Genomic DNA, 24,665 nt, shown 5'->3' on the forward strand with positions numbered 1-24,665 from the left:
AATGTTGAATATTAGGATTCAACAATGACATTAAATATTGATTGTTTCGTCTGAGATTTACTTGGGTGGATAGTCTGTGTAGGGGCCTTCGGCTCGATTCCTGGCCTTGCCAGGGATTTCGGCCTCATCTGGTTAATTTCTAAGGCTCAGGGGCTGGGTGTTTGTGTTTGTCATAATACGTCTTTATTTACATACGATATATCACACTACTAACCATTGTACAAACAATTAATAGCGTGTACTTCCGTCTACTAGGGTTGGTGAATGGAAACGGATCCGGTCATAAATTTGGCCTTAATCCAACACCAAGTGATAGGGGATAAGGCCAGGGAAAAAAAAAAAAAAAAAAAGACAGAATCTGAGACGTCTAGTGATACGTTTTACGGTGTGAATTGAAGGTCTCTATCTTCAGCTTCACTTTACAGTGTTGTTGAAACTCCTTTTCATCATTTCCCTTTATCCAGCTGTAGCCGGGTAGGGGCAAATATGGTACCTCTCCACTTTCTTCGGTCTTTCCACCACTCCTCCTCCAACACTGTCCCAGTCCAGGTTTCTTTCTATAATGCTGCGTTGGATGGTATCCTTCCATCTCAATCGTGGTCGTCCACGGCCTCTCCTTCCTTGGATTTGCATTTCCATCACCTTTTTTGGCATTCTTTCGTCGCTCATTCGCTTTATGTGCCCAAACCATCTTAGTCGGCTCTTCTCTATTCTATCATTCATTTTTTCCACTCCGAATTCTTCCCGGATTTTCTCATTCCTTATTTTGTCTCTTTTACTCTTCTGTATCATACTCCTCAAGAACTTCATTTCGGCTGCCTGTATTCGACTCTAATCCTTCTTTGTCATTGTCCAAGTTTCTGCTCCGTAAGTTGTTATGGGTACATAATACATCTTGTATATAGTATCCTTTGCTTTCGTTGGCACATCTTTGTCCCATAACATGTTTCGTACACTATGATAGAAACAACTTCCAGCTTGAATCCTTTTAATAATCTCAGTATCCAGTCGAGCATTCTCGATTAATTCACACCCCAGGTATTTAAACGTTTCCACTACTTCCAGGGGCTTGTCTGCAAGTCTAATCTGACCTTTCCCTTCTTTCTCCCCTCTAGTCATAACAAGAGTTTTACTCTTTTCTACACTTATTTTCAATCCACATTCTTCGATGTTCACATTCAACTGTTCTTGAACCTTCCTGTCGTCTTCTCCCCAAATCACAATATCATCTGCAAATAACATCATGTTCATTTCTCTTCCTCCAAATGCTGCTTTTGCTGTTCTCATTCTCTTCCTCCATATGCTGCTTTTGCTGTTCTCATGATGTCATCCATTACTATTGTAAACAGGATTGGTGATAGAACACTTCCCTGTCTCAGCCCACTAGTTATTTTGAACCAACTTGTCCTGCCAACTTGTGTTTGCACGCAACTACAACATTCCTTATACAATGCCATGTTCATTTTTATTAATCCCTGTCCAATTCCTTTTTGCACCAGACTGTCCCAAACTTTCGTCCTGGGGACACTGTCATATGCCTTTTCAATGTCAATGAATGTCATCACCATATCATTCCCATACTCCCAATGCTTTTCCAGTAGTTGTCTCATAATGAAAATGGGCTCTATTGTTGACCTTCCACTTCTGAAACCAAACTGATTTTCCTGTATCTGATTCTCAACCCTCAACCTTATTCTACTTTCCAGTATCCTTTCCATTATCTTAGCAACATGGGATATTAGAGTAATTCCCCTGTAGTTCTTCAAAACTTTCTTATCACCTTTCTTGAAAATTGGGATGATTATTCCTTTTTGCCAATCCTCAGGGACCTCCTTATTCTCCCAGACATTCCTGAGAACCCGATATGTCCACTGCAGGCCTACAGCTCCAGCTGCCTTTATCATCTCCACTGAAATTTCATCTATTCCAGCAGTTTTTTCCATTCATCTTACTGCCATTTCAATTTCATTCATTGTAATTTCTTTATCCATTTCTTCATCAACTAATTGCCTTTCCTGGTCGTCCATTGAATGACTGTCATCCGTTCTTATGTTCAGCAGCTTCTGAAAATACTCTCTCCATCTATTTCTTATTTCTTCTGGCTTTGTTAAAATTATGCCACCTTCATCCTTCACAAATCTGGTGTTCACTTGATCTCTCTTTTTCTTTCTTAAGATACCATTCAGTAATTTCTTGCTGCCCTGCGTATCATCTCTCAATTTCTGTGTGAATAAGGCCCAGCTTTTCCTCTTTTCTTCCTCCACTACTTTCTTGGCCCAATTCTTTGCCTCCACATATTTTCTTCTACTTTCTTCAGTCTTAGATGTTTTCCATGCTTTCCATGCCGCTTTCTTTTCCTTCACTTTAATCTTTACCCTATCATTCCACCAGTGTTTTTTTTTTTTTTGTCTTTCACCATTCCTGATGTTCTCCCACACACCTTTTCTGCACTTCCAACGAGTGCTTCCGTAAATCTTTTCCATTCCTCTTCAACATTCTCCACCTTTGTCCTGGGTACCAAGGGTATTATTTCTCTTTGAAATTCTTCTTGTATGCTTTTCTCCTTCAACTTCCATACTTTAATTCTTTTCTCTCTTCTTAATTGGGGTTTTTCAATCTTTCCAACTTTCAGTTTTCCTATTACAACTCTATGATCTCCACCAAAGGCTTCTTCAGGCATGGCTGTTACATCTACAAGGTTCTTGCGGTGTTCTTTCTCTATGATTATATAATCAATCATGGTCTTTGTTTGTCTGTCTCCCCAACCATACCTTGTAATCTTCTGAGTGTTCTTCTTCCTAAACCAGGTGTTTCCAACAATCACTGGATTCCTCATGCAAAAATCCACCAACAACTCTCCTTCTGGATTTACATTTCCATATCCAAAGGGCCCTACAACATCTTCCTTTCCTTGTCTTTGCATTCCAACTTGTGCATTTAGATCTCCCATCAATAGTACTTCCTTATCTTCTATCTGTCTCTCCACTTCCTCTAAGAAGTCCTCTAGATGTTCATCTATGCAACCAGTTTGTGGGGCATACAACTGAATTAGATCTTTCACGCCATTTTCAAACTGGAGTCTCATCTTCATCATCCTATCGCTGATGCACATCGTATATTCCACATATTCTTGGATTTCTCTTCTGAGTATGATGGCCACTCCATTTTTTGCTTCAGGTCCTCCACTGTAATACAGCCTGTATCCTTCTCTCAGAGGGATCTCCCCTGTACCCCTCTTCTTGGTCTTGCACAGTCCAAGTATGGCTATATCTTTCTCTATCATGAAGTCAACCAGTTCTTCTGTTTTTCCTGTCAGTGTCAGTACATTTACTGTTGCAATTTTGATGTAGTTTGGTGCTGGTTGCCCACTTTTCACAGTTCCCCCAGCACCTGAAGAGCTGCGCGTCGCTTTACTTAATAGAAAATAGCGACGAAGACGCTGTCAGTGGCCGATGGGCAACGCCTCCGTCCATAATACAGTCCCACCATTGCTCTCTTACTGCCTCAGCACAGCCCACCAGCTTAGTGAACTGGCCCAAAACAGGCGAAGGTTGTTGGCACAACATTTCAGACTGCCGCCATCAGAACCACCTTCCCATTCCCCCATCAGATATAGTGGCCAATAGGTGCGTTGCAGGCTCCAACCAGATACCCCAGGTTGAACAGAGTCAGTAGTATTGCAGTCTCTGGAACATAAACAGACACGACAGAAACTTGTAACTGAAGAAATAAGGCCACTGGCTTGAACTATTGAAGACTTAAAGTTGAGTTTCAAGGGTGTGTTTTTTTTGTAACAATAACAAGACTTCTTACGGAGTTCCCCTCCCATAGTTCTTGGATATCCCAGCCTCCTTGGTAAGTGTTAATTCAGAATTTAGGATAATTTAAAAGATTGAAAATCTTCCAGAGTTTACCCTAGTACCAAAAACATTACAAAATCCCTAACTAAGCACATGAATAAACTTCTAATCTTACCCCAAAATACGTTACCTTAAGGTATACCTAATACATTTACAATGACCATCCTTATTTCAAAAAAGGCAATTCATAATTAAGTTATTAACTATAAGGTCCAAAATGTTGCTGCGCAGCTTATTAGCTAGAATTTTCTTACAAGTAAATAAATTCCTAATAACTACTAAATTAAGTTACCGTGTGCATTCTTAATCACCCAACATTAAGAAAGGAACAAAACAAATAAAAGGAAAAATTTAGAATGTTGCAAGGGAACTCAAAACAGGGAAATAAATACTGAATAACATTAGCTTGCAACCATTTTCAAAGAATAGAGGTTAGTAAGTCACTATCCATTTACCATGTCATGTACTCATAAAATGTTTGCATTGACAAACTCACATTTCGTATTACGTGTCACACCAGTCAAATTAAGACGCAATTAGGCCAGGAATACCAAATCAAAATCACTACCAAAAGGAACTCGAAAATGAAAAACGAAAGCGATGTAAGAATGCACATGCAGACATCCAACTCGCTGATATAAAAAATTAAAAGGTACAAGTACAACCTTCATACCAGAGATTAGCAGATAACCACACGACACACAAGACTACCAAGCTCATCTGTCCTCCATCATACACACTGGCAACATCAAACCACCAAAACAAGTGCGACTATCCCTGAATCAGCATAACCAACCAATGGTAAAAGGCACGAACGACCTCAACACTGACTCATCTCACATCGCAAGCGCACACACACACACAAAAACACCCGTGCGATGACACATCAAGAAGTACTCGCAAAAGAAAAGACAATACATGACCTCAAGTACACTTGAACTTATCACACGACAATGAGACTCTCAGGGCCAATATCATACTCCCAGGAGAGGAACGGCCTCTCAGCACCTTAAGCCCTAAGTCTCAAGTACACGCTCGCATATGTGCCTACCCAAGGCATTCAAGACAGACTCGCAATAATTTACAAGAATGGTAGGACAGATACAGCATGGCTACCCCAATTTTGAACCGTACTCAGTCTAGAGAATCCCATACTTCTTCAAATTGAGTACATAAATTTTGAAGACACGAACCCGTAATGCAAGAAATTTTTATTATCGATAAAATCAAACAAGATAAAACAAGCAGGAAAATTAACTGACTGAGCTAAATCGCAATACCTTCAAAATTTCACTAGTGACAAATTAAAATAACAGAAAGGAAAATCTTGACAACCTGCAGACTTACTATGAATTTAACAATTTATAGCTCAGCATAAGGACACCAAAATGAACATCTGCAGAAAATCTTCCTAGAATTCATTTTAACAATAACAAGACATAATTTTCCATCTAGGCACCTAATACCAAGAAAAAGATTACGAGGAATCTTACACCAGATACACTAGATTTCGAATATGTCGCGAGCACAAGTGCAGATCCGTAACCCATCAAATTTTGCCCAAAATGAGCCTCAGCCTAGCTGGTCTAATAATGTGGTGAGCACGACTCACCCTACGAGACTATCGCAGTCAACGTAGACCCTCCTAGCAAGTATAGGAACACCCGGGTAAATAAATGTACGTGACAAGGGAACAGACACTTACACAATGGAAAATCACAAGACAAACTAGGAAACTTTCAAATTTTAGCGGCTGGTCGGGAAACTGTCCCCAAAATAGTCCCAAATCTACTCAGAAACAAACCCAGATCCAGCAAAAAACAAAAAACAACACAATATGATCGAATATTTAAGTTGATACCGAGCTAAAACACGACACCAAAATTATTTCAAAAGATCACACATGTGGAATACTGCAAAATAAAGTACACCAAGCGATAAGAAAAAAAATTTAGAAAATACCTTGTCAAAACACGAGATTTACGAACAGAAAATGCTCTAAGAAACAGACTGAAATTTACGACATTAACCCCTTAAGCGGGGAGCTCGGTACACACTAGCTCACTCTTAGGTGGGGAGCGATTTCACTGAAGAAAATATTTATTTACTTGATTAAAAACAATCTTAGACTAAAATGAACTATCGAAGGGCCAAAAGAGAAATATTTACTTAAATATAATATATGTAATTCTTGAAAAATTCTATTTTAATTTTTCAATACTTTGTGCAAAACAAACTAAGTGCTTTCACACTGTGATATCGAGATTGCTTCTTCCGAACAGCAAAGCTCTGGTTTTTGTTTATACAGTAACTTTCACCTGAATATTTTAGGCAGTTTACTATCAATCTCTGCCTGGAAATAAATGTTTCTGTATATGTAAATTGTAGATTTACAAAGTTTACATATACTTAAAAGATGTGCAATGGAATAAATTATACGATGTGCATTCAAGCTCTAAGGCCTCCGATTTTTTTTTCTAACTAACTACTCGCCCGAAAACGATGAAACTGGCGTTACTTCTCGAAGTAATCACCCTGCAGACGTACACATTTTTCACAACATCGACGCCATGATTCCATGGCAGCGGCGAAGGCTTCTTTAGGAGTATGTTTTGACCACTGGAAAATCGCTGAGGCAATAGCAGCACGGCTGGTGAATGTGCGGCCACGGAAAGTGTCTTTCATTGTTGGAAAAAGCCAAAAGTCACTAGGAGCCAGGTCAGGTGAGTAGGGAGCATGAGGGATCACTTCAAAGTTGTTTTCACGAAGAAACGTTTGCGTATCGTTAGCTCGATGTGCGGGTGCGTTGTCTTGGTGAAACAGCACACGCGTAGCCTTTCCCGGACATTTTTGTTGCAGTGCAGGAAGGAACTTGTTCTTCAAAACATTTTCGTACGATGCACCTGTTACCGTAGTGCCCTTTGGAATGCAATGGGTAAGGATTACGCCCTCGCTGTCCCAGAACATGGACACCATCATTTTTTCAGCACTGGCGGTTGCCTGAAATTTTTTTGGTGGCGGTGAATCTGTGTGCTTCCATTGAGCTGACTGGTGCTTTGTTTCTGGATTGAAAAATGGCATCCACGTCTCATTCATTGTCACAATCGACGAAAAGAAAGTCCCATTCATGCTGTCGTTGCGCGTCAACATTGCTTGGCAACATGCCACACGGGCAGCCTTGTGGTCGTCCGTCAGCATTCGTGGCACCCACCTGGATGACACTTTTCGCATTTTCAGGTCGTCATGCAGGATTGTGTGCACAGAACCCACGGAAATGCCAACACTGGAGGTGATCTGTTCAACAGTCATTCGGCGATCCCCCAAAACAATTCTCTCCACTTTCTCGATCATGTTGTCAGACCGGCTTGTGCGAGCCCGAGGTTGTTTTGGCTTGTCACACGATGTTCTGCCTTCATTAAACTGTCGCACCCACGAACGCACCTTCGACACATCCATAACTCCATCACCACATGTCTCCTTCAACTGTCGATGAATTTTCAATTGGTGTCACACCACGCAAATTCAAAAAACGAATGATTGCACGCTGTTCACGCAAGGAAAACGTTGCCATTTTAAGTATCTAAAACAGTTCTTATTCTCGCGGCTGGCGCTAAAAATCCATCTGTCGTATAGTGCTGCCATCTCTGTGACGTTTTGACAACGAACGTGGGCTCCATTTAAAACAATGCACATGTTTCTATTTCTTTCCAGTCAGGAGAAAAAAAATCGGAGGCCTTAGAACTTGAATGCACCTCGTAATACTCACAAAATTTTCTGTTATGTTGGTTAGCACTTTTGAGGGATCAAGTTTATATAGCCTCCCTACAATTACTAAGTGACATAAGCGGACTACGTTACACTACAATACAGGTAACATTTATAGTCTTTACAGTGTTGTGTCTTTATCAGCTGTTCATTATAATACACACGGAAGCAGGTCATGTTATATAACCTGTCTCGCGTTCGCATAATTTATATAATCCCATTCCGAAACGCGATCGTTTTCTTGTTATGTAAACTTTCCAACCTAGCCACCCTTTCCACAGCAAGAGGTTTTCATCAATTGACATTTTGCCATCACGGGTATCAGCTTCCGAAAATTTTGCTACAGGTGGTCAAATACTGGATTTATCTCGTATATTTTTGGAGGAAATTGTGAATTATTCACCTCATTGTCAGAGATATGTATAAAGCTGTGGAGGGAAATATAATAATAATAATAATAATAATAATAATAATAATATTAATAATAATGTTATTGGCTTCAAGTCCTACTAACTACTTTTATGGTTTTCGGAGACACTGAGGTGCCAGAATTTAGACCCGCAGGAGTTGTTTTGCATGCCAGTAAATCTGCTTACAAGAGGCCAACGTATTTGAGCACCTTCAAATACCACCGGTCTGAGCCAGAATCGAACCTACCGAGTTGGGGTCAGGAGGCCGGCCAGGCCACTCAATCTGGCGAGAAAAAATCTCTTCTGTGTCATCAGCTCATAGAAAATAGGCGAAGTGAACAAGCGATTGCGAGAAATAGTGTCCTAATTTAGGTTTCTGTACAATCCCCTGCGGCAACAGTATGGCCATAAGGAGCTTTATTTCGTCCTTATTTGTTCAGAAACGGTCTTGATCTCGATTCCTTCCTTTCGTCTTACTAAATTGGGTTTTATGTGCGATTTCCTGCTCGGCATCTTTTGTCTGTTCAGCTATGTTCTGGCATATCTCGTCATAAAAAAGTAATTAAAATATTTCGCTCAGTTCTGTTTTCCCTAAAAACACTCTCTTTACATCATGATGGAAATTTAGATCAAAGCGGGAATTTCTTTGGCCATTTTCAGTAGAAGTTGACGAAGAACTTGCAATGATTGGGTTGTAATCAGTATTATCGTCACAGCTGTCGCTATCATGATCGCTACGTGAACTGGAATCGAACATGTGTTGTCTCTTTTGCGACTGTTGAACATTTGCATCAGCTATGCCCAAACCCTGTATATTCGAGCCTGCAATACTTACTCCAGGTAATTTCCCGTCACTTACGAATTCCCCTTCAGCAGAACTTACTTCACTAATACCACATTTCTCCCCACTAAATTCCAACATTTCGTTTATCATGACCCGTAAGTCATCTTCCTCTAACAGTGGGGACCGGTAATTCGTTATAGATATTTTAGCGGAAAAATGTAAGAAAAAGGATCGAATAGAACCCTGGTCTCAGCAGTTTGGACGGAAATCATGAAATATGACTGTATTACGGATGCGTACGATAATAATATGTTGTGTAACTCGCGATAAACACACTCCAGTCGTGAAGGAAGGGGATAATAAATCAGGTCACAGTTCTAAAATGTCATCAGAGAGGTCTTTTCAGTGCCATAATCTCTAGAAATCCCTTCAACAGCAATATTATTACATCCAAGGGACGATTAGGTGATGAGCTAAAGCTTCAGCGCGGAGCCATTATGCCTTAGGTCGTTCTTACCCGGACGTCAGTTGCGTTCTTTATGTTGCAACTCATGGATGACACATTGGTATTGGGAGAACATACTTGAAAAAATTCACATCGGAGGGCAGACTCATCTGGAATGCGCTGCTGAAAAAAAAACATCTGCAGGCAGGCAACTGAGAAAAAAAATATTATTTGAATCGGCGGATATATCCGCGTTCCCCACCGAGCAAGCGACTTGTAGCGGCGGATCTCGCCGCATCACCCACCCAACGGGTTAACCTGAAAATTGTTGCCGAAAATTTACCAAAACAGAAATTACAGAAAAACTAAGGAAACTCCTTGCTAAAATTTAACCAGAACACAATCATCACTCTGACAATTCACACTACAAGTTACGTAGTCTGAAAGGAAAGCAAGCAGAACGGACATGCGATAACTTCGGATGTCGGGAGTGCACTTCGCAGTGGGCCAAACGCTCAGCTGTTTTCAACACACTTCAGCTGTTCAAAAGATAAACATGAATTCAGACACGGAAGTACAGTACAAAATACAGTATTGAGACAATACTTAGCACGATATCACGACATAGTTTGAAACACTATAAATTGTGGATAATTATGTCCACCTTTTCAATACAAAAACAATGTGACGTCATTAACACATCACATATTTAAACTTATTACCTTTCAAACATTGGGACCGGTTTCGGCATTATTTGTATGCCATCATCAGCCATAGGAAACTTTGAGACAAGGCCTAAGTACAATATTAACATAACTTACAACATACATACATATAAATTGAACATATTCTTACATGACTATTAAAATTTTTGGTGTACACCATAAAACCTTGGATTAAAATTGGTAGCATATTTTATGCGACATATTATGATTTATTTCCTTTATACAATTATTTGACTAAAGTTAAAGCTTTTTGTCAGTTTTATAAATATTACAAAATGTTAATTGAGCATCCAGATAACAATTTTTAATCTTTAAAAACTTTTATAACTACTAGGCGTAAAAGATAATAGTGCATTTGTTTGGTCAAAAATACATGCATTAAAATGAAATCGCCTACTGCCAGATTGGAAAACAGTGACCTATTTGTACTAGGTATGGGGATAAGTTACATTATAAGTCTTTAGTAATTCTATATCTTGCGTTAATATAATTTGGTTATTTAATAACAAGTCGAATAAAATGATAAATTCGGCTGACGTTTTAAACTTTAAAACGTTACTTGTCCATTATAGAGGTCCCTTTTTCAGTGAAGATATATAGTGAGCAAAACAGTTCCTCTTAGAATTGATTACAGGTTCACTCCGTTTTAGGTGGATTTTGGATTGAATTAATTTCTTATTTCGTAATATAATGTCGTTGAGCAATGTTCGTATATGTAATATTTTGTCTTTTATGCTAATATTCTTAAAATGTAGATCAACTTGATAGAAGTGGACTGGTGAACCGGAATTTCTTGGACCATTACATTCGAGGTCTTTGAGGTTCTAGAAATATCTCGATCCAAGACGGACCTAAGAAGAGATATATATATATATATTATGTATTAGCGTAAGAATAACTAAGTTTAATAGGCATTATTTTCGTTTAAGTAGAAACTCACCTTAAGCACTATGTTGTCCAGAATGAAGCTGGTGAGGAACTGTCTACCAGAAAGGCAGAAAGCAGACTACGAGTATTAGAAGAGGGGCGGAGCATGTTATGTAGGGGAAGGGGGATCGCGGTAATGCGAGGTTATTGGTCGGAAGGGCGTGGATTACGGAGGGGGTGGTAGATGAGCATATTGCGCACCATTTTGTGTACCGGTTGATTTATTGGTCTTTTTAGATTGTTGATCACTGAAATGAGCGTATTAAACAATATCGTGGGTTTTTCGGATACCTCATTCAGATTATAATTCGGGTTAAAATACTGATCTAATGATATGAAACATTGTTCCGTTATATTAAGTAAGGGCCCTTTTTTCATTATTTCTACGACGTCAATATCATGGTTGATGTTATGAAAACTATGTTTATAGTCATTTATGTGTTGTCCTATAGCTGAAAATCTCCTGTATTTAATGGTGTTGACGTGCTCATTATACCTAGCCTTAAAGGATCTCCCTGTTTGTCCAATGTATGTAGTATTACAGCTGTTACAGTGAAATCTGTCTATGCCTGATTTATTATATGGGTTTGGTGCGTTGACTAGTTTAGCGTTATGAAATATGTCAAGATTTCTGTTGTTGGTTTTAAAAGAGATGTTGATCTTTTTCTTAAATTTTTGTGATTCTATAGACATTAGGATTAAATGTGAATGTTGAGTAGACTTTTGGTCTAGTTATTTCTTTTTGTAGGTTTGATTTCGGTCTGTGCTTGAACTTATAAATTATTCGTTCTATGAAACTACGATTATAGCCGTTATGGGCTGCAATGCTACGTATTGTTTTTAGTTCTCTATTTAAGTCTGATTTTGACATGGGAATGCTAAAAGCCCGGTGTATCATACTATTATAGGTTGCTCGCTTTTGGTTGGGTGGGTGTATGGGAGTCCTTATGAATGGTTGTAGCGGTGTGTGTGTGTTTTCTATAGATCTTATATTTAAAGGAATGCGGGAGCCGAGTGATTGTTAAATCTAAGAAGTTAAGGGCTCTGTTGTCCTCGGATTCTATTGTAAACTTAATATCTGGATCAATATTATTAAGGTGTGCCAGGGTGGTAGGTACGTCTGAAATGTGCTGGTCCATAACTATAACTATAAACAACAAATCTGGCCCACAAGAGAATGTTATTAAATTTCTTATCATCTTCTATTCTAGTATGTTCAAGGAAATCTAGATATATATCAGCCAAAATGTCAGACGCTGGTGACCCCATGGCCAGTCCATCTTGTTTGTATATCACTTTGTCGAATGTAAAGTAATTGCTATTAACTAACAGTTTAAGGATGGTCATAAAATCTGCTATTTCTAATTGACTGAGTTTGCTGTGAGTACGTAAGTTTTTTGAAATTATTGGTAGTACTTTTTCTGGTTTTATGTTTGCATACATGTTGATGATATCAAATGAATGCATCGTATAATGGGGTTGCATTTTAAAGTTGTCTAGTTTTTTAACTAATTCTAGAGTGTTCATCACGGATTTGTTTGCTTGAAAAGTATAGTGTTTTCTTAGGGACTGTTGTATAAATTGCGCTGTCTTGTAAAGAGGGCTCGGTCTAAAATTTACTATGGGACGTATAGGTACTCCTTCCTTCTGGATTTTTGGTTGGGCTTTGACCGTGGGGAGATCAGGGTTCATGTTGATCAGCTTGTTTTTTTGCTATCAGTCAACAGGAAGGTTATGTTTTTTAGTGTCTGTTTTAACTGTTTTTGAATAGATTTGGTTGGATCTTTTTCTATTATTGTAAAAGAACTGTCAGTAAAAAAGTTTTTTTGTTTTGGTTATATAATCAGTTTTCTCCATTATAACAATGGTGTTTCCTTTTTCTGCTTTGGTGATGATGGTTTTTGTGTCTTTAATCTTATTCTTAAGTTGTAGGATCTTTTTCCGGTCCTCGTGTTGCGTTGAATTAGTAGTGTAAATTGGTGCATTTAGAATACTGCTTAATTGTTTCTTCGCTTCATATCTAACCTCATTCTGAGTATCAATAGGTATTTTGTTGATAGCTGCTTCTGTTTCTATTACTAGTTGTTTAGTCATGTTCGCTAAGTTATAGTTCGCCAATTATACTTGGGGCCTTTGGAGAGAATAGCAATTTCTTCTTCATCAAAGTTAGTGTTGGAGAGATTAATAAGGGGTGGGTGAAATTGAGCTAAAATTTGGCTATGCGTGTTATTAAGGGTAGCGTTCCTGGACGGTCTGTTTTCTGCATGTGATTTATTGATTAGGGTTTGGAATTTATGGTCTGTTGTATACTGTTTCTGAGAAAGTATAGTGGTTAGCTTGCTGTGCATTTTTTCTTGAGAAATATTCCATTGTACATTAGTCAACAACGTAGGGACTTCAAGGTGGGTTTCATATAGACGATTGTTAAAAAAAAAATTTTTCTTGTATAGAAACTTTAGTTCGTTTTGCAGCCAAAGTTTGTTAGTTTTTTGGTGTACTCTTTTCTGATGTGGTAAAATATGTCGTTTGTTATTCTTCAGAAAATTTGGCGTCAGGTTATTTAAGATACACTTTTTAATAAAATTTATATCCTTGCCTAACTTTCCTATTTTTATTTTTAAGCTCATATATTGTTGAGCTTTAATCTTTGCTTGGTAAGCTGTTCTTAACTTTAAATAGTTTGAAACAGTCGGAAATTACATGTTACAATCGGAACACAAATGGAAGAAAACTAGACATAATCAAACATATTGAACTTTATCAAAGAAGACTTTCGGAACGCAATTACAGCACATGAAATGTGTAGATCACTTTACTTCAAAACATGTGGTCAAGCAAAACCTTGCCACACCAGGAAACTTATTAAAATTTACAAAAAAAAAAAAAAAAAAAAAAAGGTTACAAATAGTGACACACCATTTCCTCCAGCCGTTAATTACAAGGTGAAACACAGCACCACAAAACTGCCCCTCGCAGAACGAAAAACACCTGGTGTGATGAACTCGCGCAAGAATCGTGAAAAAGGAAATGGGGATTAAGAATACACACGTAACACTTACAAGCTATATTCAACCTAAGATTTAAAATTAATTTTAGAAAAGTTAGCCGGGAATGATCATTGTAAGCCCTTTAACCTTCCATAACCTACGGTCTTGCTACCAATGTGATGGTAGGTCAAGACTCGCGTACACAAACGATAATAATGATGCGAAGGAATAATAATATAATAAAATGTGAATCAAGGAATAGTAAAATAATACACACTTAACAACTATTTAATTACTTTTGGAAAAGTAAAACAAAAAATAATTGGTTTAAAGAAGTTCAGAATGATTTAGAAGAGCTGAATATTACAATGAAGGAAATTGAAAATAGAGAAGAAAAAAGGATTCTCAAATACAAACAAATAAGATTGTCATTAAAACTGTACAACACGAACAATGTCATATCTGATGAAGAAAGGGCAGCCAGTATGAAGAGGTTTTGGGAAAGGAAGATGATGATGCAAGCTAAATCTTCAGTTAATTCATTGTTAACCTAAATGTATTTGGGTTTGATTTAACTGCTCCAATGTCGGCGTAAACTATGTAAATAAATAAATAACAGTATGAATAAGGAAATAGTAAATGACGCAGTGGTGGTGAATTCACATCAGAACATGGAAATGTAACGAATATCCTTCGATACGCAATATTAAATCAAATATAAGGGAACACTTACAGGCCTAAAAATGACAACTAAGAGAGGAGAGTGGAAGGTGCTTGGAACCCTATGAGGTCCATGGGAAGGTATGACGTTATGGGAGAGAAAAGACTTACGAGAAACACCCCCTAGCTCAACTATATTAAAAATAACAAACAAAAAATTACAAGAAACAAAGTTAAATCACAAAGCAGCTGATACTTAACACTTTTGACAAACTGATACAATTATGAATCCAAAAACACAAATGAATGGATAGTTGAATTTAAGAAAAAAAAAAAAGTGAAAGACTTGAAATGATAAACATCAGGAATCTAGGGCAAACTCGGGCACGTTAAATTTAAAACTTTAAAAATAACATTAAGCAAGGAAATACCGAAATACCAAAATAATTAAATTAAATTAAACGAAACCAGAAAACATTGAGAATAACATTGAAATAACACTTACCCATTAAAACTGGGGTTCCCGAGGGGAGCCCTCGAGCATACGTGCTCGCTAGGACGGTCGGATGTAAAAGACGCCGAGCTCACGCATGATTATTCCGAAGCCGGCAGGAAGTCCGGAAATGGTCCGATCACAACCGACCAATGGGAAACAATTTCCACTAGATTCCCTGTATTTTCGCCAATAGGAAACTCGTTATTCTAGCGAATGAAATTGCATGACCATATATGGTCATATTAAGATAGTTAGCAACTTCTTGAGATTTCCTATTGCAACACCCATAACCGCATGCATAACCGCACATGCGGTATAGGATGTTTCACAACTAAAGCACCTTTACATTTTCATCAGATTACAATTTTGACATATATAATTACAAAAAAAAATTTCAAATAATTCTTCAAGAAATTCTTTAAAACGTCCCAAGTATCTATTTAAATGCTTGCTGACGTCAATTTAAATGATCAATTACATACAAAAAAATCACCATTTGCATCTTGCAATGTTCATACTGTCGAATATATCTTGCCTATTGCCTAAAAAAAATAATTACACACACATTTTTAAATTAATATTTCTTGCCATTACCTAAAATAATTCCAGTAGAGTCCAGAGTTCCAACCAAAAATGAAATATTTCAGACACTTCAAATTAAAAAAAAAACCTTTAAAATTATATTTCCCATTATTGTGGTTCTCCGTCTCACCACATATTACATAATAAACCGTTGAATGTTTGGTTTACTATTGTTAACTTCTAGACCTAGCCTTACTAGGTTATTTTCATAATTTTTCTGAGATTGTGGATGCCACAGATGTTAGATTTCCTCTGTTTCATCCGAGTGGAATTCCCTGTCTACCTAAACATTTGTTCTTGTTTGAAGACTTTTTTGAGACTCATTTCTTTTACAAGATTTCTTTTGCACACGCCAGTCAGTATTTTGATGCTGCTTTCCCATAAGTCTTAATTACTTAGGAATTTTATTAATCTCTGTCCTTCCCCGTATTGAATAGGCTTATTGGGACAGTTAACAGAATGTTTAAAGCTAAATAGTATTTTAGTTTTTGCCATGTACAGGTGTGGATTTATGTGATAATTTTGCTGAACAGAAGTTGACATAGCTGTTCTGCCCAAAAGTAAGCTATGTTCAACTGTGGTCATGTAATGTAACTACTTCCTTTGGTGGAGGAAGGTAAAATCAATACACAGTAAAACCTGCCTTCAGTGGACCTTTGATTAAACAGAAACTGGTCTTAAATGGAAATATTTGCCATCTCATGAATTTAGGGGTGAAAAACACCTTAAATTCTTTTCATTAGACAGAAACAGAAATCAAAATAAGCATTTGAACGGAAAATTGCCAAGTTCTGGAATGCAGTGTTCATAAAATAAGGCACCCTGTGAAAGTCTACCTTGTTCTGCTATAACAGTTGATTCTGTATCTAACCAGGAATGGGCAAATAGTTCTTTTGTTTTCAAATCTATACAAGTGTAGGCTACAGCTAATTGCTTCCTTAATGTTGTCTAAGCCATTCCCAGTTCTTGCTTTGGTGAGCTGTCTATCAACAAACACATGTCTTTTTCTTCGTCCTTTTCAATCAGCTTGGAATTGAGCTTTTCACTGAGCTTTTCTGAAGTTTCATGACTGACTTAGTTTGGCTATAGTTATTATGGTTTTCAAAGCAAGAGTTGTGCTTGATGTTAACACTAGAATAAAAATAAGAGGGAATGCAAGAAAACTGAAAGCCAGGACATTAATGAAATTGTGTGAAAGTCATTCGTTAGTGTCAGGGCAAAACATCATGACATTTAGGGTCATATGTTACGGGAATTAGCCAAAAAAGTGGCTGAAAAGCTGGGTAAATCTGAATTCAAAGCATGGTTGGCTGGAGATATTCTGCAGAAGACATCAGGTTGTTTTTAACAAATTTTGTGGTGAATTGAGTGACGTCAGTAGTGAGACCATCACTGAATGGATTTCTAAACTACCTTCCATAATCGAAGGATACGAACCTGGAAACGTAGCAGATTGCGTCTATACGGGACTACTTTTCCATGCGTTACCGAATAAATAGGTGTTTGAAAGGTGAGAAGTGTACGGGAGGAAAATTTTCCAAGGAAAGATTGACTGTTTTTTTAATGTCGTTTTATGTCTGGTGAAATGGGGAAACTTAGCGGTAACACTGCTAAGCCATGATGCTTCAGAAACATTGACCTAAGAAACCTACCTGTTGATTGAAGATAGAACATAAAAAGTGTGGATGATGTCTTCCATGAAGACTGATTAATGGCATATAATGGAAGAAAGAAAAGGGAAGACCAAGTTTTTTGATAACTCGTCATGCCACCCCTACTTTCCAATGTATGATTTGCTTGGTTCCATCCAAGCACCACAAGTGTTGCTCAACCAATGGAGCAGGGTATCATTCAGAAAGTTTAAGTGCATTATCTTAAACCGTTAATGCGGTCTTGCTCGCCAACATGCATTCTACGTCATCCGCCTCTGAACTAGCTAATACGGTCTTGGTTGTAGATGGGGTACTTTGGATGAGCCAGGGTGCAAAGGAGTTGTTACCAGAAACAATGACAAAATGTTATGGAAAGGCAGAGTTTCCAATGAGGAAAGTTATTGTTAGTGAGGAAAATGAGGATGAACAGCAAGAATGACATAAGTACATTCATGAAGCTGCTTTCAATTGCAATGCCAAGGACTATGTGAACATATGCAGTGATGTGCAAACTGAAACATAATAGATATAGATAGCTTAGTTAAGATTTTTTCGGAAAATCAGAAAGGAGGCGGCTGTGACACTGAGTTGGAAGAAGAGTGTAGGTTAGACTTATTAAAATGCTGTCAAGAATTTAAATGAACTACAGTAATTTGCCCTACAGTGAAATGATTCTAATGTGCTTGTTGTTGTTTCTCAGGGTAAAGTGTTAGTGGAAAGTCATCTAACTATCTACCAATGTGTGCAGAAAACTCTCTTTGGCTGTTGGAAAAAGTAAATTAATCATGTGTGCAGTGATTTTTTTTCTCTTCATTGTAAGTGTTGCTTGTACTGTATTAATTTGTAGCAGAAATGTATAAATAAAACACTGAATAAGATTTGTACACCATTTTATTTTCTCAGTATGTCCATTATGTGCATGTTCATGGTTTATTTTAGTATCGGCCTACCTCTGTTTACCGGAAACCTATCTTCAGCAGAAATGGTCACGAGTTCCGTTTGATTCTGCTGAAGACTGGTTTTACCTTATTAGTAATTATTATTGTTTAAATGGTATTAAAATGGGAGCATAATGGGCTCAGATGTTGAAATGCTGACTTCCTCTCCAGACTGAGGTTCACATTCATTGACAGCAGGGTGGGATATTCACCTATAGAAATTGTGGTGTTGGGATGGGTATCCAACCGTAGAAATTTCCAGGTAAAACCTAAAATGAACTATTGTTACTCTAGTGTCCCTATAAATAATAGGACAACCTGAAAATCTTTTCTTTTGTAATTATTCACTGAAATATTTTGTTGTACGTGCTTGTTTTCTTTTTTTTTCCCAGTTTACATGTGTATGAAGTATATGTTCTTTCCTTGTGACTGTGTGGTGATGTTTTCCAGTTTGTCGTGAGTGGTTGGTCAAAGAGGATGGAGCTCTTGCGTATCGTCTTCAGAATGAAGAAAGTAAGTTAACACTTGTATTGTTATTTCTAGCCTAGTTTATTCATCAAGGTTTTCAAGAGATCTTTCATATACTCAGAATTTAATAATTAGGAATATATACAGTAAAACCTCAGTAATTCAAAGTCGTTGGGATGCAAAAATCGGACTTCTAATTACGGGATTTTGAATTAAGTCAACTAATAATTCAGAAATGCCAACCCTTGCCACGTTGTAACTGTTCGCTCTCCTCCTCTTAACACTTGGGGAGATGAAAGTTAATACCTGGGGACACATGAATATAAAATGAATATATGTGGCTTTCCCACAAATTGCCACGCAAATAGAATCAATTATCATTCCGTGGTTTCCCATTTCTCTATGTAATGTTTGGGCGCCAGCGTAAAGCAAAATTTATATTTACTAGCATAGAGACTTATACCTAAATCACAGGGGTAGGATTTTAAATAATTAACCGTTAAGTATCGCTTAAGAAAGAAAATTAACGCAATATAAAATACAAATGAATTTATTATACAAAAAATTTGAGTTGAATCGGAAAAGTTCCTTCAAGCGTGGAGGGATTTTAAGGATTTACGTTACTGAAATTAACTGTTGCTTGCTTTATCTAACTGAAGCTCACCAATTGCAGCTTCCGTTGAGGTCATCTATTTTCCATGGTTACACGTTCCCCGCTTCTCGTTGTAGAATTGGCTCCATGGACATCCTTCCTTCCTTCTGTGATGTGATTTGGGCTATCTGGACTAGCACTCCCTAATTGCCTAGTCTTTAAATTAGACATTGGCCCTATACTTGTGAAAATTGATCAGTGTTTATCGTAGGAGGAGAAAATTCAGAGATATGAATTTTTCCATGTTAGCAGAAATCTCAATCCAACTTAGCTAATCTACTGATACTCTACAGACTTGTATCAAACGCCATGAACTTGATGTAAACGTAGTTCTTCGTCCAGAATAATTACTGACTATCTCACAAGCCGTAGGCTTGTTTCGTCTCACGCAGATCCGACAGCATCACAGCAGCTAAGTACTGTGTCGAAGCAACAACACACTGTACGAAAATAACTGTCTCAAAGCGAGCACTCACTGTCTCAAAATTCAATTAAGTAGTTGTCGTTCTGGTAGTGATGTGTGTGAGTCGAGGATTGCTCCGCGCTAGATAATATATCACTGGGCTCTCCCTACTCTTCATAACAGCTCAAAAACAAAAGTCAATACAACGAAGCATCTGATTTGTAGATCGCATTGTCATCTCCCTCTCTTCATTCTTGACAAGTCCAGTAGGCGTGGCAATGATGTAGTCTGCTAGCCTTGCACGCAGGTCGCTGTGTATCACCTTTGCTCATCAGTTTAACCCCGTGAGTCATGCAACTTCCCTGCTTCAAGAATAACTTTTCCATGTACACAAGTATGAGATGAAATGACAACAACTCTGTCTCAACATTGACCATATTTGCAGTACATAATGAATTCCTATCCTATATAATATAATAATTTAAATAATAAATGATGTTCTAATATATACAGTATGATTCCAAAATCCTTATTTACAAATGAAGTTGAATTAATATGTCATATAAATAATTGCCGATGACGGATAATCCTGATATCGAGTGATATCACGTAAAAGTATGGCTGGAGAAGCCTGGACGGTTACAATGTCACAAAATATTCAAAGACCTGTTACTGCATGCAATTAACCTTGATTCACATTTTAAACCTTTCAAACGTCATGGAAAAAATGATTTCCAAAATGTATCCAACAAGGTGCATTTACAGTATTCAAATAATTCACTCAGATTACTTGCTGATGAACATAACCTCATGCAACGAAAGAAAAACACGATTCAAAGATGAGGACAAATTATACTGGATCCTCTGTGCAAACGCTTCATTTGGATTACTGTACTGTTTGCATTTTTTAGATGCCTTGTACTTGCATGGAAAGTGCCAGACGCCTTTAAAACATAGAGGCTTATCAAACTTTCCTATGATGAGGGGATCAAGTCTCGCGCTTCCATTGACGCAAGAGTGATAAACGGATATATCTTGAAAACGATATTCTCTCGCCCATGGATAAATAACGAAAGTAAAGTATCGAGCTTGGATAATATTATTATTATTATTATTATTATTATTATTATTATTATTATTTCCGATGAGGCTTGCTAAGGACCACATGCCTATATCAGTTCAGTTCTCCATACTTTGTTGTTTTCTCTTCCGCTCCTTCCAGTATTCTTTCATCGTTTCACTATGCTGTTTCTTTCTGTCCTCGGACTACATCGCACCAGGCTTCTTGTTCAATCTTCCTTGGAATCCTTCCATACTTACTACCCTTTATCTAAAAATTTCTCTGTCCATAGTTTCTTCCTGTTGTATATTATTTCTTTCTAAATCTTTCTTTACTTCTTGAATCCAGCTAGTTGTTGCCTTCTTGTCCCAAAGATACTTGAAAATCCTTCTTTTTAATCTGGAATCATCCATTCTGTAAATTCTGTCCAAAAAATTGCAATCTCCTTTTACTTATGGTTTCTCTTATGTTTTCGATGTTCCTGTATATTTCATCATTAGATCTTAATTTGCATACTTATGTTGTTTTCATAGTGCCTAAGATTTTTCTCATTCTCCTTTCTAGTACCTCAAGTTTACCTAATCTATAGTTTAGTACCAGGCATTCACTTGCATGTAAGCATTCCGGTTTCACCACTGTAGTGTAATGCCTTATTTTAAGATTTTTAGATAGACACTTTTTGTTATAAAAATTCGTTGTGATACCATACGCTCTATCTTCTGTACCCTTTCTTCTACTGCAGATTTGTCTAAACCATTTTCTTGAATTATTTCTCCCAGATATTTGAATTTCGTTACTCTTTCTACTGGACCAATATCTGTTACCAAAAATTTTGGAGCATTCTTGTGTGTTTGTAATAAATTTTGTTTTTTCTATGGAGATTCTCAAACCTGTCTTGTTGGCTTCTTCTTCTTATTATTATTGTGACTTGTATGGCTATGAAGTGTTTCCATCCATTTATTTTTATTATTATTATTATTATTATTATTATTATTATTATTATTATTATTATTATTACTACACAGTACAATGACCCCAACCCTTGTATGATTTCCCGGCTGACACTTCTCTCCTTTAAAACCGTAAGTCCGTTTCTGCATGTTCCGGAAGACGTGTTCTATCATGACGCGGGTAAATTTTGAAATTAAGTTGCTCTGTGAAATACTACGTTTTTAAAATATAAAGTCGGTTATGAATTAAAAGTCTGAATTTCAGTAATTGGACCGACATTGTTCTTCGAATTACGAATTATCCGTATTTCAAATTATACAATTGAAATAACATGTTTCCGGGAACGAGACCTTCTTCGAATTAGGCAGGATTTTGAATTAACTGACTTTGAGTTATCGGGGTTACAGTGTCTTCCAAGACCCCCAGACTGTTACAAAATTGCAATCTTGTTAAAACTAACGCACACATGTCATATAGGATCAGATAAAATGAATATGGGGATAGTGAAAAAAAAAAGGTCCAAAGGGCTTAAATACAGCATGTCTATCTGATTGGGTATTGGGTCTTCATTCTTATAATATGACATTGGACTTGTTATTTTCTCATTTACTCTGAAACACTAATAATGGCACATTTTGTAAATAACATTTTTGGTTAAAAACATTTTCACTCGAGGTACAAATTTACAAAAATTAATGAATTAAAAAGAAATGATGCAATGCAGTTGAACCTGCTTTATACGTAACTCTGTTCTGCATAATTCATGTTTGTATGTAATTTCCTTTAGGTCCCAGCAAAGTGTAATTTAAAAGCATGTTAATTAAACCTTATTTATGTGTAATACGTTTATACTTAATTCACAGTTATACATATTGTCAGTGAAATATAACCGAGTTTTGCGTAATTGTAATGAGCACGTGCTTTTTTTGTTTTAAAAAGAAACTACTGTATTTACGAAGTTTCCTCTTTGTCGGCGTAGGCAGAAGTAGAGCGGTCGGGTTTCTGTGCTGAAACAGAACACACAGATTTTCGTCGATTGACATTGTTGACCCTTTCTTACTGGCGGCTTAACAAAGGCCTACTGAGCGAGTCCCCTTCTTTCTCTATCTCGCTCCTTCTCTACCTTCGTCGTTTTTTACCTTCACAATGCCACCAAAGATTAAGATACGTTACAAGCAAAGTGTGTGGTTTCGGGGCGAAAACAAAAGAAAATACAGTAAATTTGCTTGAATATGAGAATTTTTTTCGTGAGAACAACGGAGAAGTAAAATGTGCACGGTGCTAGTATCTGGCGCTTACTGTTGAACAGTACTGTAAGTTTTGTCATTCATTTGCTTTTGATTAGCCACGGAGAACAGAAAAAGTAAAACTTACACGATAAGTGGACGCTATTCCACACAAAACAAAAACTGAAATTGCTTCAGACTTAGGGATTGCGTATACCAAACTGTGTACAGTCATTAGTAAAAGAAACTCTATTTTGGACGAATTCTTAAAACTGGGAAAAAAATCAGCAAAGCACAGCAGTCAACAGGAAGGAAGGTACGCAGATTTGGAGAAAGCACTTTTCACATGGTTCCAGCAAAAGCGGGCTGCAGCTCTACCAAATAGTGGCGACATGCTGAAGGCAATGGCGGTAGATTTAGCTAAAACGATGAGTATCACTGCTGATTTCATGGCTTCATCAGCATGGTTGCAAGGATTTAAAGATCGTCATGGAATCACAGGGAGAACAATTTGCGGTGACTCAAAGGCTGTGGATGACGTCACGGCGCAACACGGGAAAGAAGAGGTTCTGCTTGGTATCATAAGAAATTATCAGCCTCCAAACCTCTACATTTGTGATGAGACTGGTCTATTTTACAATCTCCTTCCTAATAAAACATTAGCTGAGAAAGGTGATTCATGTCATGGAGGGAAGGAAATTGAAATTCGTGTAACAGTACTTCTCGCCACCAATGCAGATGGATGACAAACTTCCTGCACTTGTGATAGGAAAATCGAAGAATCGGAGGTGTTTTAAGGGTGCGAAAGCAAAACTACGGAATACAAATCCAACTGAAATTCTTGGATGACTGCTTCTAATGGAACAGTGGTTGGAAAAACTAGACATTAAAATGAAAAATAAACAAAGAAGCTCCTTCTTCTTATGGATCGATGTGCAGCACATCCACCTCAAATCGTTCTGGAGAATGCCTGAGTGGAATTTTCCCCTCCTAACTGTACCAGTGTTCTAAAACTGCTTGATTTGGGCATCATTGCAAATTTCAAAGTGCATTATAGAAAAATGCTGGTTCAACATTTAATAACACTGAGTGATGCAGAAAATGAACTTCTCTTCGTTAATTTGCTACAAGCCATGGACTTCATTTCGGATGCCCAGAAGCAGGTGTCATCCTTCACAATCGGCAACTGTTAACGCAAAGCTGGATTCTTGCTATAAGAGGCTGCCTCTAATGATGATTATGGGGACGAAGGTTTGTCTGGCCATGAGCTAACACTACTGGAGTGTGTAGAATTAGATACTTTTGTGCATTTCGATGATAATCTGGCTGTATGTGGAGAATTACCGGATGAAGAGATTATTCCTGATGTATGCTAACAAAGCGGTGGTGATGGACAAGCTACAAGCGATAGTGACATTGGAGATGGAGATAACGACTTGAATCTTGAAACACCTGAAGTGAGTGAAGTGTTAAGTGCAATCGATATGTGTCGGCGTTACATCAGTGCGGAAAGTTGTAGTGAAAATGCTTTGAATTCATTACTAAGTTTGCAAAAGTAGGTTTATACTCTTAATGCAAGAAAAGTGAAACAAGCCAAACTATCTGATTTCCTTAAGGCTGGACCAAGTTCAGAATAATATTTTCTGTCTTAGTGTATTTATTATTTGCAAGGAT

At 37.4% G+C, this 24,665-nt stretch overlaps 1 protein-coding gene across 2 annotated transcripts in view; it reads left to right on the top strand.

The window, feature by feature from the left end:
* Positions 1-24,665, top strand: part of LOC136875595 (GRB10-interacting GYF protein 2) — a 171,146-nt gene that overhangs the window by 9,118 nt on the left and 137,363 nt on the right. For both annotated transcript variants that reach the window (XM_067149137.2, XM_067149138.2), the window contains exon 2: positions 18,682-18,744. In XM_067149137.2, coding sequence (XP_067005238.2) covers positions 18,682-18,744 — 63 coding nt within the window. The remainder of the gene's footprint in view (positions 1-18,681; positions 18,745-24,665) is intronic.

This window comes from Anabrus simplex, chromosome 6, assembly GCF_040414725.1.
Source record: "Anabrus simplex isolate iqAnaSimp1 chromosome 6, ASM4041472v1, whole genome shotgun sequence".
NCBI classification, from domain to species: Eukaryota; Metazoa; Arthropoda; class Insecta; order Orthoptera; family Tettigoniidae; genus Anabrus; species Anabrus simplex.